At 32.0% G+C, this 18,551-nt stretch overlaps 1 protein-coding gene across 1 annotated transcript in view; it reads right to left on the bottom strand.

Moving 5' to 3' along the window:
* LOC139424911 (uncharacterized) overlaps nt 1-18,296 on the bottom strand; it is a 27,726-nt gene extending 9,430 nt beyond the window's left edge. The window contains exons 1-8 of the mRNA XM_071177019.1: nt 18,225-18,296; nt 15,034-15,151; nt 12,338-12,440; nt 11,325-11,419; nt 9,909-10,080; nt 8,315-8,390; nt 6,851-6,989; nt 2,852-3,023 (exon numbers count right to left, since the gene is read on the bottom strand). Coding sequence (XP_071033120.1) covers nt 2,852-3,023; nt 6,851-6,989; nt 8,315-8,390; nt 9,909-10,080; nt 11,325-11,419; nt 12,338-12,440; nt 15,034-15,151; nt 18,225-18,290 — 941 coding nt within the window. The 5' untranslated portion in view covers nt 18,291-18,296. The remainder of the gene's footprint in view (nt 1-2,851; nt 3,024-6,850; nt 6,990-8,314; nt 8,391-9,908; nt 10,081-11,324; nt 11,420-12,337; nt 12,441-15,033; nt 15,152-18,224) is intronic.
* Between the last annotated feature and the right edge of the window lie 255 nt (nt 18,297-18,551).

Here is an 18,551-nt window from a genome sequence, read left to right as displayed (position 1 = left end):
TGACTCTGCCCTGCCTCTAGTCTCCCGATGGCTCTCCATCGTAGTTCTTCAGGCAAATGATGCCTAGAGGTCATTATTACGAATTGGCTATCTCAGATTTTCAATGTCGCAATCACAGTAAAATTTGTGTGCTTTCTCTCAAACTTGGACTTTTATGCTCCAGGCAGATGACGTAAGCCGAGTGCAGCGCCACTAATTTGCATATTGCAATTTTACTCAGCTACTCTTAGTGGACAACATATGCAAATTTTGCACGGTTTGGCTTACTTTTGAAAGAGTTATCGCTATTTTTGTGATTTTTCCTTAATTTATGATAACCAGTGTATTTGCATCACTACCACTCAACCGTGTAGTAAATTTCATTCAATTATGACGATTCCTTCATGGTGTTGCAATTTTCACAAACAGGAGTTTATATAATTTGATAGCCATTGATGTGAAGTATTAATGGTTGTCATAACTAGTTTTCATATTAATGGTTTTACATAACTATGATACATTTTATAGGGTTTTATGCCCTTCAAAAACTGAAAGGAAAAAACCGATTCTTGATTTTTTTAAGAGCAACAACTTTAAATCGAAATGTAAATTATTAACAGTTACAAAAAAAACTTAATTTAATGAGTATCATACAAATTTATAGTAAAAACAGAAAAGAAATTAACTCACGTCATATTATTTATCTCGTATATCTTATAAAAATAAATTATATATCTTCAAAGAAAAAAAATCGCGTTGCAATAACTACAAACGAGAAAATGGACTTTTTTCGTTCCCTGCTATACTCTTTTCGTGATATACTCGCAAACTAATTGTTAATCAGCGCAAATTTTGGTTAAGTAAAGTAAAAGGAAAATTATAAAATTTTGTAAAATTAGTTTTCAAGCAAAAAAATTGTATTTAGTTTATTATGATTTGCCAAAGATGGAATTCAAGTATTTAACCGTAAAAAGAATTTACATTGTATATATATGTATATAAGACAAATATAGAAACTGATTTTTGAAAATGGCAATAACAATACTTAAACTTAACGTCATTTTGAACCATTACAATTGTATAAAACTTCCAAGAAAAGTTGTATGGTATGTAGCTATGATATATATATATATATTTATTTTTCATCTTACAGTTGTAATAGCTAGTTTATTATTTGATTAAATACTTCTTTCGCTTCAAAAATGTACAGAACTAGAAAAACCACAGTGGCCGAGAAGGTCAAATCAGGGTGAAATGCATTTCCACGATCCAATTTATTTATTTGCCGACCAGGTGGCCGAGTGGTTAGCGTGCCTGACTCCGGAGCCGATGGTTGCGGGTTCGAATCCTGCTCAGGGCGTGGATGTTTCCTTCTCTCTTTGTGTTCTATGTCCTTTCTTCCTTGTGTGATTGTGTGAATGTGACCCGTCGTATAAACGGGTTTGTGGTTGTGTGACGTGGGTGACGCTGCTCCACCGCCGTGGCTTTGCCACATTTGCCCACTGGGTAACGAGAAGAGAGTAGCAGTTCTGGCATAAGAGACCAATGAGACAATGCATCCCAGGAGTCCACCATTAAAAAAAAGAAAAAATAATTTTTTTTTTGGAGCGAATGAAAATTTTTATTCTCACCGCTTCAGTTTCTCAAGATTATTTATTTACTTAGTTTACTAGTATAAAACTCTCCCTCTTTTTTAATTATTACTCTTTTACTTCCGTGAAAACACTTTTCAAATAAAACAAAAAATAAAAACAGGATATACTTAGTAGACATTTATGAATTTTTAAAAAATTTAATAAAACCATACTGATAAAAGGGCTCAATTTTTATTCGTTTAAGCAACACGAATATTCAATAAAAAATTCTCTTGTCACGTTCTTTTCCCCACACTGTTGGAATTTTCATTCTGAAATTATGGTAGAATAACCGACAGCAGTCTGTCCATCCGATTAACCGTAAAGTTTACAGTAAAGAGTATTTTTCACTTCTGCTCTTTTGAAACCGTTTATAACTAGTATGGTTATAAAATCATGAATACGAAACTATGCGGGTTTTTTAACCATTTACAGCTACCATGGTTTCAAAACCATAAAAAAGACATTTAACTGAAAATAGCAGCTAGGCTTCTCGTAAGATAATGGGCATTGGAGAGTGCGGGACACTGGATATTCTTCATGTGTGTTAAAGGGAATGGAGGTATCAACGCTGTGATTCGAACCCCCGTTCTACCGATCATGAGATTGGCAGATTAGCTCTCTCGGCTATAATATGTACGCAGTGGCAAGGAACTAAGTTGCTTCATTAGGTGTGCTCAGTTGGAGCAATAAAATACTCGTTGTTTAACAGTTTGAGGTAAAAATAGTTAATAAACGATTTTTCTCACAGTTAATAGTTTCATTATCATCTTATTTATGGTTATTTGTCTGTTTGGTTTAAATATTTTTTTTTTATAACTGTCGTTGAACAGCCGACCCAATTTTATAGGTTTACGATCACTGATGTTCAACTCCGTAGCCTTGTAATTTTGAACCCTATCCAGAAGGCAAGGGAACTCCTGGATCGAGCATTGGGAAAAATTTGCCTTCGTGGAGGACTTTTTGATGGTGCTAATCCGCATTTGCGTTACATGGAGAGGAAGACCACGAGAACCTCCAACGGTTAGCTTGAGGGCAGGGGGACTCTAACCCATGATCCGTTTACCACTGAGGATATTTCACGTCAGCACTGTGGTCAGCGCAAACAGGATGCGGAATTCGTATCGACTGGGATTCGCCGCAAAATTAAATATTGTAAAATAACAATTAAATAGATTATTATTTAGCCATTTCTTCGGAAAAATTTCTAACAGTGCAAATATTGATTAATCACTTACAGCAAACTGATATCGATATTTTGAAAAGAATAATCGATAACAACATCATCGAAAATGTCTTCAATCTCCATGACAGGAAGAGTTTCAAGTAGTTTTGACAGGGGTAGTAACTTTGGTTTGTATTTTAGCAGAGTAAAAGGAATAACAGGCACTTCAATAAGAGGACAGTGACCTGGGGAAAAAAAAGAGGTTATAAATAAAACTTATTTAAAAGATACCAAAACACAAAAAGCTTAAGATAAGTTTTATAAATTTTTAAAATTTTTTTTTAAATATTTTGTATTATACAGTCCTTGGCCAAATTATTAGACGCACTATAAGATTCTATAAAAAAATCTTAATTATCATTTGATATTATACGGTATTATTGTTTTTAAGCGGATGAAACCAGTTTACAATTGTTTATGTTCGTGTATCAATTGGTTAACATTTTAATGCAATACGTTAAAAATAAATGCAAATAGGAAGTATACAAAAAATCTCCGAATAAAAACCCATTACATGCATGTTTAATTATAAAACTCTTGCGAAACATGTAATTATTAAAACAGTTTAATAATAATAATTTGCACTAATTATTATAATATACTAATATTAAACCTGTTATAAAATTATTCGATATCTATACAATATATCGTCTAATTTATCCAATAGTCGAATTTATATTATATATCGTCTAACTTAATCTATTGATACACGAACGTTAACAAGGTTTCAATCTCGTAAAAACAATAAAGCTGTATAGTATCACCTGGTAATTAAGATTTTACATGGAATCTTAAAGTGCATCTAATAATTTAGCCAAGATCTGTACAGCTTTCAAATAATGAATAAAATAGTGTTTTTATCTAAATTCAAAAGTGGTGGGCTTTAGTTTCGTTTTTTCCGTAGTGAATTTAAAGCGATACTGCATTGAGGAAAAAAAAAACTCAAGTAAAATTACCATACAATATGGCAATAACATTTCTGGTGAAATCACCACAATTCTAGTTAATAAAACCAAAATATACGGTCTTTAAGTAATTCATTTGATTAATTTTTCCGTTCTTGGGACAAAGGTTTAGCGAAAATTCTGATTTTCAATATTCTTTTTACCACACATTTAGTTAAAATATACAAAAGTGAAAAGTAAATTTAAGTGATTAAATGGATTTTACGGCATGCTATAAGATATCATGATAGAAGTATCAAATTTCACCACATTAACCCATTTTTTGTCCCTACACCAAAGAGCTTCGTTAAAATTTTTTGTGCTTATTAAAGATTATTAGCCTGAAAACTATTTACATCCGTAATATAAACTAAATGAACAAATAAAATCAAAGATAAATAAAAAGAATAAATGTTCTAACAACCTAGTAAGAGTTCATCAGACATGAAACTACGCTCATTGTTCTCTTCCAAAGGAATTTCATCACTGAATTTTCTTTCAAAATCATTATTAAAGCTAAAAAAATGATAATAATAATTAAGCGCCGAAACAAAGCACATAATTCTGCAAAGAATTCGTTTCCATAAAAAATTATAATATGACTTTGGTGCAATGACTATTTAGATTGCAATCGATGTGAGCAATAACATAACTATTTCAATTGTTTAATGTATGGTTGACTGAATGTAAACAATAACAAGCTTTCTAAAATCGGAAGAAATTCAGAAGACTTCCGGTGTATCCCTCCGCCCATGTTATGCTTACTAGTCGATGTGCAAACAGGCTTAATATTCTTGGAAGTTTTATTATTACGATTTGTGTTTCAATTGACGCTTAATTTTATCATTCATAAGATTTTTTTTAAATTTATGAATTCTAACTGGTCGTGAGTCTGAAACAAATTTAGCAAAATTTATATCGGAGCATAAATAAAGCTTAGGGTTAGCCATGTTTTGTTGGTTTTGTTGCTTAGTTGACTATATTAGCGTAAAATAGCACCANGCAGCCTTGTAATTTTGAACCCAATCCAGAAGACAAGGGAACTCCTGTATCGAGTAATGGGAGAAATTTGCCTTCGTGGAGGGCTTTTTGGTGGAGCTAACCCGCATTTGCGTTACATGGAGAGGAAGACCACGAGAACCTCCCGCGGTTATCCTGACGGCAAGGGGACTCTAACCCATGATCCGTCTACCACTGAGGATATTTCGCATCATTTCTTTGGTAACCCCAGTTCACCTCGTTAGAAGGCAAACGCTCTATCCCTGAGCAATCGCGGCTCCTACCCAATAGTTTGTCTAAAATAAAAACTCCCCCAGACATTTGTCTGGACCTGTGGCGGAGACTATGGTAACGAGGTATGGCTATTTCAAGTAGGGGTGCCGGGTCACTACTTTGGAGTGGGTTCGGTTCGGGTCGGTAGAGAGAAAGGGTATCTCTTTTTTCGATCTATTGTGTTAAGACCTAGAGTGAAGCTACCCGCCTCAAAATGAGCCATTCTTGTTTCCATAGCACCAGACGGCCTCTGACTTTGTGGCGGGAGGAGTTCTTAGCTGAGACAAACAATATAAACGGGTATGTGTTGCAGTGTGGCGTGAGTAATGTTGCTCGCCTCCGTGACTTAGGTTCACAGGTGCCCCCTGGGAAACGTTAAATGAGTAATACTTCCGGCATTTTCCTAGATGAAGAACGAAAGTTCAGTGCCTGCCGTTCGAAAAAAAAAATTTCTAACTTTTTTACTAGTTTGCTACTAGCATACACATTTGCCTTTTCAACAAAGATTTAAAAACTGATGTGATCATTACAGTATGCAAGTTTATAGGGAATGTTAAAGAATTGGTCAGATCTTCCTTTGTTTACATGCCAAATACAATAGGTGACTTCCTACATTCCTCTCTGTCACTGTTCAAACAGGCCATGAGAATAAACTTCTAGGAGCAGCGGTAAACGTGTAATTTGTTATTAATAACGATCTGAAAGCAAATAAATATCAGTACTTTCGATGAGATAAATAAGATTGTACCGGAATGGGTTGCATATACAGCGCTCAAAATAAAATTTAAAAAAAAACGAGCATCCTGAGCAACTTTTGATCTAATAAGCGAATTTTCACGTACTAAGACTCAATGGTTCGAAGGCTTATAAGTAAAAATCAGTTAGTGCAGACAATAACTTAATTTGGACACAAACATGTACTTTCTCTTGAATAAATGTGATTTTTTTCAACGGGTTCGGATTTTTGGCTTTCACTATATGGGGGATGGGGCAATTTTTAAAATATGTTCCCAATAGTTTGCTCAGGAGAGTCGCCGAAACTTTGGATTAATTTTTATTTGTTTAATAGTGAGCAAAAAATTGAATTTTATGATAAACTTCCTTAATCTTAGCAATTTTAAAAAATAAAATACAAAATTTAAAGAAAATCGGTCAATTAGTGCTTGCGAAACAAAAATTTAACCATACGATTTATTAAAAATGGTGAAAGACGGAAAATGTGAAGGGATCCAAACCTTAAACCACTCTCCAGACAGAATAATTGGGATCCATATTTTCCAGATTGTGGCTTTAACCTCCTCCCCCCTCCTATTTTGAGGTTCATGAATTTAAATGTATCGATAAAAAGTATGTTTAGTCAGAAAGAGCACATTGATTCTGGAATATAAAGGATGTGAAATTTGAACTTTTTTTCAGAACATAGTCATTATTGTTTTTGATGGAAACTTGACGAACAGAAATGAAGGCATGATTAAAATGATATAAGAAAAAAGGATTTTGAAAACGACCTAGTCAATAATTTCTTCCATGTATCCCATCCACTTATTCTTATAAATAAGAAAAAGGTAATATTTGTAACGTGTTGAAAATTTCTTATTAATATGTACAATAAGCAAAAAAAAAAAAAAAAAAAAAAAAAAAAAAAAAAAAAAAAAAAANAAAAAAAAAAAAAAAAAAAAAAAAAAAAAAAAAAAAAAAAAAAAAAAGGATTACTTTGAATAACTTTTGATCTGATGATCAGATCTTCACGTTCCTAGGAATCAATGGTTCAAAGGACCAATGGTTTAAGGTTCAACCTTGAACCTTAAATATGCTAGGCGGGCTCATGGCCCAAGGCATGCCGAACGCTACCGTCAGCCCTCCGGCCATGAGCCCACCTATCTCCTCATGGGACATGACTTCGTCCAAAGCAGCAACTATGAACATTACGAAAACCTATATGCCATAATATTCGTTGTATCATAATACGGACTATGAGTCAACAAATTCTTACTTAATCACCTGTTCTTTAAATAAAAAAAATTAAAAAAACAAATAATTGTTATCAACATTCCCTCCCCTGCCCCCCCCCCGAAGAGTTTTTTCCAGTTAAATAGTCGTATCAATACCACTTAAGAAGTTATCCATCTTTTTTTAATTAAAAATGATTCGATATTTTATTGAATATAAGGAAAAATGCTGGAGTTCCGCCCGTATTAAACTAAATTTCCTTTCATTTTGCGTGCACAGAAGAAAGAAAAATAGTAATGTTTAAGTAAAAGTCAGGCTGTAACAAGAGAGTTGTAGCAACACTACGGAAATCAGACACAAAAGCGTACTTTCTTTGAATAAACATACTCTTTTTTTTCTACGGATTTGGATTTCTGGTTTCCAAAATATGGGGGGTATCCGCAACCTGGGAAATGTGGTCCCCATAGTTTGGTCACGAGAGCAATCCAAAGTATGGACCCCTTAATGTTAATTTCACTTTTTGCGCATTTCGCTTTATCTCGAGAATTTTTTAAGCAAATTGAAAAAGTCGTATGTTTAAAATTCGATTTCTCAGGAAATATTCAACCGATTTTGCTCAAATTTTGTAATTCGACATTTAAATTACACACTTTAAAATGTTGTGCAAAAATTGTATACCTCACATTTCAAAATTGTTTTTTACTGTTATGAAATAAAATAATAAATATTTACTGAAGTTTCTTTTTCATGAGAGAGAGTGCGTATTTTTCATGAGAGAGAGTGCTTTAAATATGCGTATTTCATACTTGAGTGCAAAATTTTTTCAATTCGCTTAAAAAGTTCTTGAGGTACAGCAACATACGCAAAAATTAAAATTAATATTAAGGGGTTCATGCTTTGAATCGCTTTCCTGAATAAACAGGCTTCCCACATTGTATTTTGGTGTTTAGAAATCGAAATCCGTAGAAAAAAAAGTATGTTTATTCAGAGAAAGTACGTTTTTGTGTTTGATTTCGTAACTTAAACTATCGTCTGTAGTAATTAATGAGCATATTTGAGGTCACCTCTTCAAATCGTGAAGATTGAGTCCTAGAACGTGAAGATCTGGTCATTAGATCAAAAGTTATGCAGGGTGATCCGATTTATTTATTATTTTTTTGGTGCACTGTACATTGTCAATAAATATTAGATATTCATTTAGTTTCTGTTTTTAATAAACTCCAATTATAAAAAAAAAGAAATAAAATTGTGCCTGTAATTTTTTGTGTGACTTTAACTGTATCAAAAGGCAGTATAGTAAGAAATCTTACTTCTGGTAAAGGAAGTTTCTTTAATTCTATCTCATCGTTAAATGGCTGTTTCGTAATCAAATCTTCTGTGCTTTTTCTAGAAAAACAAAGTTAACATAAATATATAATTTGATAGCCAATAATGTGAAATATTAATGGTTATCATAACTGGTTTTCATATTAATGGTTTTACATAACTATGATACCTTTTATAGGGTTTCATGCCCTTCAAAAACTGAAAGGAAAAAACCAATTCTTGATTTTGAATGTAAATTATTAACAGTTACAAAAAAAATTTAATTTATTGAGTATCAAGCAAATTTATAGTCAAAACAGAAAAAAAAATTAACTCAGGACATATTATTTATCTCTTATATCTTATAAAAATAAGAAATCTTGTAAAAATAATTTTAGTAATTAAGTAAGAAGAAAATTATAAAATTTTGTAAAATTAATTTTCAAGCAAGAAAATTGCATTTAGTTTATTATGATTTGCCAAAAATAGAATTCGAGTATTTAACCGCAAAAAGAATTTACATTGTAAATATATATAAGACAAGTATAAAAACTGATTTTTGAAAATGGTAATAACAATACTTAAACTTAACGTCGTTTTGAATCATTACAATTGTATAAAACTTTCAAGAAAAGTGTATGATATATAGCTATGAAATATATATTTTTTATTTTTCATCTTACAGTTGTTATAACTAGTTTATTACTTGATCAAATACTTCATTCGCTTCAAAAGTATACAGAACTAGAAAAACCACAGTGCCCGAGAGGGGCAAATCAGTAATAATGGTGTAGTAAATGGTGACTGATGCACGTTAAATCTGTCGAGTCTCAAAGCCCTCCATGTTCCCATAACAAATCAATACCTCTGGGGGTACTGATCCAGGAGTTCCCTTGTCTTCTGGATTGGTTCAAAATTACAAGGCTACGGAGTTGAACATTAGTAGTCGTAAACCCATGAAATTGGGTCGGCTGTTCAACGACGGTTATAAAATAAAATATGTAAGCAGTGGCAAGGAACTAAGTTGCTTCATTAAGTGTGCTCAGTTGGAGCAAAAAAATACTCGTTGTTTAACAGTTTGGAAAAAAATAGTTAATAAACGATTTTTCTCACTGTTAATAGTTTCGTTATCATCTTATTTATGGTTATTTGTCTGTTTTGTTTAAATATTTTTTTATAACTGTCGTTGAACAGCCGACCCAATTTTATAGGTTTACGACCACTAATGTTCAACTCCGTAGCCTTGTAATTTTGAACCCAATCCAGAAGACAAGGGAACTCCTAGATCGAGCATTGGGAGAAATTTGCCTTCGTGAAGGACTTTTTGATGGTGCTAACCCGCATTTGCGTTACGTACAGAGGAAAATCACGAGAACTTCCCACGGTTAGCCTGACGGCAAGGGGACTCTAACCCATGATCCGTCTACCACTGAGGATATTTCACGTCAGCACTGTGGTCAGCGCAAACAGGATGCGGAATTCGTATCGACTGGGATTCGCCGCAAAATTAAATATTGTAAAATAACAATTAAATAGATTATTATTTAGCCATTTCTTCTGAGAAATTCCTAACAGTGCAAATATTGATTAATCACTTACAGCAAACTGATATCGATATCTTGAAAAGAATAATCGATTACATCATCATTGAAAATATCTTCAATCTCCATAACGGGAAGAGTTTCAAGTAGTTTTGACAGGGGTAATGACTTAGGTTTGTATTTTAGTAGAGTGAACGGAATAAAAGGCACTTCAATAAGTGGACAGTGACCTGGGGAAAAAAAAGAGCTTATAAATAAAACTTATTTAAAGATGCCAAAACACAAAAAGCTTAAGATAAGTTTTATAAATTTAAGAAATTGATGGTATTACACAGTACCCTGGCCAAATTATTAGACGCACTATAAGATTCTATGTAAAATCTTAATTATCACTTGATATTATACAGTATTATTGTTTTTAAGTGGATGAAACCGGTTTGGACTTGTTTATGTCTGTGTATAAATTGATTAACATTTTAATGCAATACGTTAAAAATAAATGCAACTAGGAAGTGTATAAAAAATCTCCTGAATAAAAACCCATTACATGCATGTTTAAATATAAAACTATTGCAAATAATCTCTTGCGAAACATGTAATTATTGAAATATTACGGAGAGTCTAATAATTTGCACTAATTATTATAATATACTAATATAAAACCTGATATAATAAATATTCGATATTTATATAATATATCGTCTAATTTATAATAGTCGAATTTGTATTATATATCGTCTAACTTAATCCATTGATACACGAATGTAAACAAAGTTTCAATCTCGTAAAAACAATAAAGCTGTATAGTATCACCTGGTAAAGCTGTATAGTATCACCAAAGCTGTATAGAATCTTAAAGTGCATCTAATAATTTGGCCAAGATCTGTACAGCTTTCAAATAATGAATAAAATAGTGTTTTTATCTAAATTCAAGAGTGGTGGGCTTTAGTTTCGTTTTTTCCGTAGTGAATTTAAAGCGATACTGCATTGAGAAAGAAAAATTCAAGTAAAATTACCATACAATATATGGTAATAACATTTCTGGTGAAATAACCACAATTCTAGTTAATAAAACCAAAATATACGGTCTTTAAGTGATTCATTTGATTAATTTTTCCGTTCTTGTGGCAAAGGTTTACCGAAAATTCTGATTTTCAATATTATTATTCTTTTTACCACACATTTAGTTAAAATATATAAAAGTGAAAAGTAAATTTAAGTGATTAAATGGATTTTACGCCATGCTCTAAGGTATCATGATAAAAGTATCCAATTTCACCACATTTACCTAATTTTTATCACATGTTATAAAATCATATTTAATTGCTAATTTCTTTAAAATCATTACCAAAGAGCTTCGTTAAAGTTTTTTGAGCTTATTAAAAATTATTAGGCAGAAAACTATTTACATCCGTAATATAAACTAAATGAACAAATAAAATGAAAGATAAATAAAAAGAATAAATGTTCTAACAACCTAGTAAGAGTTCATCAGACATGAAACTACGCTCATTGTTCTCTTCCAAGGGAATTTCATCGCTGAATTTTCCTTCGAAATCATTATTAAAGCTAAAAAAATAATAATAACAATTAAGCGTCGAAACAAAGCACATAATTCTGTAAAGAATTCGTTTCCATAAAAAAGTATAATATGACTTTGGTGCACTGCAGATGACTATTTAGATTTCAATCGATGTGAGCAATAACATAACTATTTCAATTGTTTAATGGATGGTTGACTGAATGTAAGCAATAACAAGCCTTCTAAAACCGGAAGAAATTTAGAAGACTTCCGGTGTATCCCTCCGCTTATCTTATGCTTACGAGGCGATGTGTGAACAGGCTTAAAATTCTAGGAAGCTTTATTATTGTGATTCGTGTTTCAACTTACGCGTAATTTTATCATTCATAAGATTTTTCTGTAATTTTTAAATTCTAATAGGTCGCGAGCCTAAAATAAATTTAACAAAATTAATATCCCAGCATAAATAAAGCGTAGGGTTAGCCATGTTTTGTGGGTCATCTCTTAGTTGGCTATATTAGCGTAAAATAGCAGTTTTGTACTNAAGTAGAACTAGTATTCTCAGCTGGGTTAAATTTTAAGCTGTTTAAAAAGTTATTACAACGGAGTATTACCTGTGCGTACTCCCTAGGAACAATTTTATTTTCGACAGTTATCCCACTTTAAAACTGGTTTCAACTGTATTTAAATATAATTATTATCACGCGTCAATAATATTTTATTGCATCTGTTCACAACTTTGGAAAAATTAAAATTCTCTGGTCTAAGCTTATGTGTTCTAAATATATTTAAAAAGATTATGAGAAACAGTGGTAAAATTAACTTCGTAAGGCTTGATCATTAACATACATTTACCAAACAAGATTACAAGATTGAAACATTTTAGTCGAAATATAAGGGTTCTAAATTTCATGATAATTGGTATCAATCAAAAATTCTTACGCCTTATAGAATAGTAAACTTACTTAATGAGTGGGTTGGGAATTATTATATCTGGAATGGAAGGTCCTGGTAAGAAATCCTCTAATTTTTTAGCTTCATCCAATAGAAATTCTGTATCTGGTTGAACTAAAAAGATTTGCGAATACAATCATACATGCTTTAAAACTAATAAAAAAGTTCGATAAAACGATTAATAATATTTTAATTTAAAAGAAATGTTTTTAAAATGGTATAAATAAAAAATATCGGACATGACTTTAATACAATAATGTATGCTATACACAATTATATATTTTAATACAATGATATATTTAGTATTATTTAAAAAACGACACATTTTCTGTTTCATAATTGAATTGGAAGGAAGGCGCATTCTTCGAGCGCAAGATGAGGACGCTCTTTATCAAGATCAACAAAAGGCGAAATTGCCAACGGAAAGCAGAAGTGAAACTTACGAGGATAAAAAACAAAAGAATTGACGTTGGCAAACGGAGATATATTGGAGCAAAAGCCATATTCAAGAAATTGACAAATCATCAACTACCATGCATTGTTTGCACCTTGAGTATAAAATTCGTGAATAACGAAGCTCTTTCTATTTTCGCCACATCTGCTCATCTTGATACCTGTCTTGCTTGAATCATATCAACGCCGAATGAACTCAGTTCCACTTCAGTTCTGCATTGTGCTTGGATACGCATTTTGTTCCGATTTGCCTTCTTTTCCTATTCCTTAACCACTTTGCTACCACTTTTTCTTTTGTGTTTTATCTGCTATTTATTTCTTGCTCTTTTTTTCGTTAAAAACTGTTTTTTTTTCATGTACCGAATTTGCTCCCAATGCAATTTTTCACGAGTTCAAATATTTGAAACATATCGAATTTTTGTTATATTTTAACTATAAAGCAAAATTTAAAAAAAAAATAATTAAATACTTTTTTGCTTTAGATTATTCGTTTTATTTTTATATTTAAAAAAAAAACACATATTGACGTACTTTCGATATATACGAGGCGCATCCAGAAAGTAACTTTCCCTAATTTATGAAAAAAACGAACTCGCACTTTTAGGAACATATTTATGAGCAACAAATTACATCAATGTACAATAATGTTTCAGCTATTTTTCAACATAGCCACCACCAGAATTGAGACACTTGTCGTATCGTGGAATCAACTTTTGTATCCCTCTGTCGTAGAACTCTGCCGCCTGTGAATGGAACCAACGCGTAACAGACGTCTTCAGTTCTTCGTCGTTGCCAAAACTCTCACCGGAGGACAGGAATTTCTGGAGGTGCAAGAAAACGTGAAAATCACTGGGAGCAATATCAGGGCTGTAGGGTGGATGATCAAACAACTTCCAGCCAAATTCCGTCAAAACAGCTGCTGTGCGTCATGCCGTATGTGGACAATCATTGCCATGGAGGAGCGCAACGCCTGCAGTAAACATTCCACGACTCTTGTTTTGAATGGCAATTCACAATTTCCGCAGTGTTTCGCAGTAACGGTAGACGTCTGTCACACGCTGGTTCCATTCACAGGCGCAGAGTTCTATGACAGAGGGATACATAAATCGATCCCACGATACGACAAGTGTCTCAATTCTGGTGGTGGCTATGTTGAAAAATAGCTTAAACATTGCTGTACTTGTTGCCAGTAAATATGATTCTGAAAGTGTGAGTTCTTTTTTTTTTATAAATTAGGAAAACTTACTGTGATATTATGTATAATTTTTCCTCCTTTTCTCTTCTTCACTCAGATACTTACCAAAATCACAATTGGCCAAATAAATGGTAACCAGTTAACAACACAAATATTTATTAACAAAGAAAAAAAAATGAAGTTTGAAGAAAATTAAAATAACCAATCCACCTAAACAATTCGCTTCCACTCTCCATCAGAACGTTCCCTCCTCTGCCTTTTTACAACATCTACCTTGATGACAGCGCCATCACAACATGGAGGAATGACACTTACTTTCTGGATGCGCCTCGTACTTTCAGTGCAAGGATTCACTATATTTAATTATGTTGAGGAAAAATACATTGATAAGTTACAAAATACTATAAGTTCTTACGCGATTTCTTTTTAGGCTCAGTATCAGTACATTAATTTAATAAATCAAACGAAGCAAATTCAACCCTCTGCCACCATTTTTTTTTCTGGTAGTGATTTCTTGCTCTTTTTTTGTTGTTAAAGACTGTGTTTTTTTCATGTCCCCAGCTTGTTTCTGTTGTAATCATTCACGCGCTCAAATATTTTAAACAAATCGAATTCTTCTTTCTATTTCAACTATAAAGCAAATTTAAAAAAAAAAAAAAGAGAAAAAAAATTCAAGTACTTTTTTTCTTTAGATTATTCGCTTTATTTTTATGCTTCAAAAAGTATGTATCAACGTACTTTCGATATATACTTTCAGTGCAAGGATTCAATACATGTAATTACGGTTGAATAAAAAGGCATTGATAAGTTACTAAATACTATAAGTTCTTTAGCATTTTCTTTTCAGGTTTAGTACATCAATTTGACAAATCAAACGAAGCAAAATTTAATCTAATGATATTGTTTTGGAAATACCAAAGACATTATTAAATCCAGAAAAGTATTGTCAAAATTTTTGTTGTTTTGAATAGACTAATTTTATGCTCAGGAACATATCTAAATTATTCTATGTTCTATGAGACCGCGAAAAGAATAAATTCAAATGAAAATATAAATTACATTCTTTCCAAAGTCTTCTGCCTGGTACCTTAATGTTTTTCAAATAGTTATCTACAGATAAAACAGAAGTTTCCGGTATGAGCGCATCAGAAATATTCTCTTCAAAAGTGTCTGATACCTAGAGGAAGAGAAATTTCTTGATTCAAAAGATCAAAATGTAAACTAAATAAATGTAAAAAAGATCAAAACTTTCATAGGGCCATTTTTCTAGTTAAAATATATCAAGTACAAAAATCGGTTAATCAATTTATTAAAATCGATTACATTATTGATTATATTAACGATTATAATTAATCGACTTACTTAAAATCGATTTGGTACTGAAATTGATAAAGAGATTTATTTAATTTATTAGAAATTTAGTTAGAAATTTAGTAGAAATCTGTTTAGAAAAAGAAATTTATTTAGCTTATTGCCTAAAATTAATTTTTTTTTTAACAATTCGTTTTGTATGGAAAAAAGGTGTGTGATTTACCCAATTTTTCTTACTGTAAAGAATTAATCATAAACGTAAATTTCCACTGTTATAAACAAGGGAATTTATTAATTACGTGTTTCTAACTACAAATAAACAGGATGGGATATGATAAAATGAACGAAGAAATAGTGCACAAGAGAAAATAGCTCCCTATTATTACCATTTTCAATACCATGCATTATTGTTTCATCATTATTGTTACCCTTCTGTATAGATAAACCTTTCACTGTTTTTTTTTTAATTAAGTTATAAACTGGGGTGGCTGTACAAATCATATGAATGGCTTTAATTTTATATTTTATATCCGTCATTGAACAGCCGACCCAATTTTTGGGTTCACTACTACTAATGTTCAACTTCGTAGCCTTGTAGTTTTGAACCAATCCAGAAGACAAGGGAACTCCTGGATCAATTATTGGGAGAAATTTGCCTTCGTGGATGACTTTTTGGTGGAGCTAACCCGCATTTGCGCTACATGGGGAGGAAGACCACGAGAACCTTCCACGGTTAGTCTCACGGCAAGGGAACTCTAACCCATGATCCGTCTACCACTGAGGATATTTCACGTCAGCACTGTGATCGGTGCAAGCCGGATGCGGAGTTGGAAGGCGAACCTCATTGGAAGGCGAACGCTCTATCCCCTGAGCCATCGCGGCTCAACATATGGATGGTTGACCGAATAAAGCTAAGCACAGGTGGTGCTAGGTGTTAAAGTTCGCCGCAAGACATCTGGGTTACTACTTCCGATTGATTTTGACGCTTAAGCTTGGAAAAACATGCCATCCAGTATTATTATACTTGTAGTGTTCACAATCTAACGCGTCCTTACAATTTAACTGTCAATGAAACAAATAACAAATGTATTTGGAGGACTTTGCAAGCATGCTATGATGCTACCCAAAAAAATAGGAACCAGTGATATTTTACACACTGATAGCCAAACAAGAGATAACGCTCAAAACGTGGCAAACCTGACACTTTATTTATGTGGTGATGTTAACTTTCTTAAATTTATTTTCCGCTCACGACCTGTTGGAATTTATAAATTACATTTATAAATGGTAAAATTTCGCGTAAATTTGATTAAAAAAAATCACAATAATGAAACTTCCAAGAATTTCAAGCCTGTTCACATATCGTCTCGTAGGCATGACCTAAACGGAGGGATACACCGGAAGTTTTCGACATTTAAAAAAAATGAATGAAGTTGGTCGCAATCTTATAAAGGGTCAATAAGATTCTTTATTCAAGCGAGAAATGTTCGAATCCTTTTTAATAAGAATATACAAGATCAAAATCTAAATTAAAGTTAAGAAAAATACAAATGTTTTTGAAATTATTTTTTTTAAAGTGGTAAATAGTGTCTTTTGCAAACTGATTTCTCATTGGCAGCAGCCATTTTTCTTTAAAGTGCTTTTATATAAAATATTAGTTTAAAAAAAAAGCATTTTTAGAAACATATCTTGACTCTAAAGATTTATTTTCTTATTACCAAACGCTTTAGTTCTATGAAACTACTCTCTAGAATACAGGAAAACATCTCAGCATTTTATTTTTTAATAATTTTAGTTTCGATTTCATTTTTACCTTTTTTACTTACATCAATTTTTTAATATTCAGCATTGAACAGCCGACCTAATTTTCTGAATTTGCGACTACTAAAGTTCAACTCCATAGCCTTCTAATTTTTAATCCAATCCATAAGACAAGAAAACTCCCGGATCAAGTATTGGAAGAAATTTGTCTTCGTGGAAGACTTTTTGATGGAACTATCTCGCATTTGCGTTACATGAAGAGGAAAACCACGAAAACCTCCCACGCTTAGCCTGACGGCAAGGGGACTGTAACCCATGATCTATATACCAAGGAAGATATTTTACGTCAGCACTGCGGTTGGTGCAAGCCGGATGTGGAATTCGTATCGACCAGAAATCGCTGGGATTCGAACTCGATTCACCACATTATCTATATTAAATTATTGAAAAGAAATACAATCAACCCTCGATCCTCTCGAAAGCCCTCGATCCGATCGAAAGCCTCTGTGGTCCAAACAAAAAAAAGTTATGACAGGAAGCCGATTTCTCACGAATACATAAAATTAGTGCAATTATTTACTTATATTTCATAAATACTAGACTTATTTAGACAAAAACGCACTTCATTTATAAAAAAAGGAATTGGAAACTGGCAGAATAATTGACAATAACGCAGCTTTAATATAATGCACTGAAGGTTATAAATACATTTAAATCTTTTCAAATGACATCTTTTAATATTGCACAAAAATTTCAGCCAGACATTCGATGATTTTTCTAAACTTTGAACTTTTGTTTCACGGCTCAAAATTGGAACATCCTCTTCTGGTGTTTTGAAGACTATACGAAATTTAAAATTAGAAAATAAATGAAAGGAAGAAATAAAATATGATGCATCATTGCGAAAACTCTTATAATATCATGGGAATTGAACGAGTAGTTTCTGATACAGCGAGAGAACAAATTTAACAAATATTTTTTTCTTAAAACCTTTGATAAGAAAATTAAAAAAATGTTATAATATTTTTATCAGAAAAAAATATGGAGAAGTTAAAGAAGGAAGGAAATTATTTGGTAAAAATTTTAAATATTCATTTTCTTTACTAAATTACACGGTACTTAAATCCGTCATTTGATAATTTTTTATTTTCTTTACTAAGAAATACAAAATTTCTTACTTCTTCATAATAATCGATTCCAAGAAATCCACATGATTTAAAAATTGGATTGACTGCACATGTCATTTCACGTTATATCTATAATAAAGATTTTTGTCAAGAATAAATCAGATGGTCACTTCAATGGCTATGGTAGAATTAGCCATTGAAGTGAAGAGTTTTATTGAATTTTATTGAAAGTTTCATTGATAATGAATATTTTAATAATTAATGAATAGCTTTAATGAATACTATAGATATAAAAGAACTTATGAATATTGAAGAGTTTCCTCGAATATACTGGTAGGTATCGAAGAATATTATGAATAGTGACGATTTTATTTTTAA

This window comes from Parasteatoda tepidariorum, chromosome 2 (assembly GCF_043381705.1).
Source record: "Parasteatoda tepidariorum isolate YZ-2023 chromosome 2, CAS_Ptep_4.0, whole genome shotgun sequence".
NCBI classification, from domain to species: domain Eukaryota; kingdom Metazoa; phylum Arthropoda; class Arachnida; order Araneae; family Theridiidae; genus Parasteatoda; species Parasteatoda tepidariorum.
The sequence above is the reverse complement of the archived record's forward strand: the minus strand, read 5'-3'. Positions and strand labels throughout refer to the sequence as shown.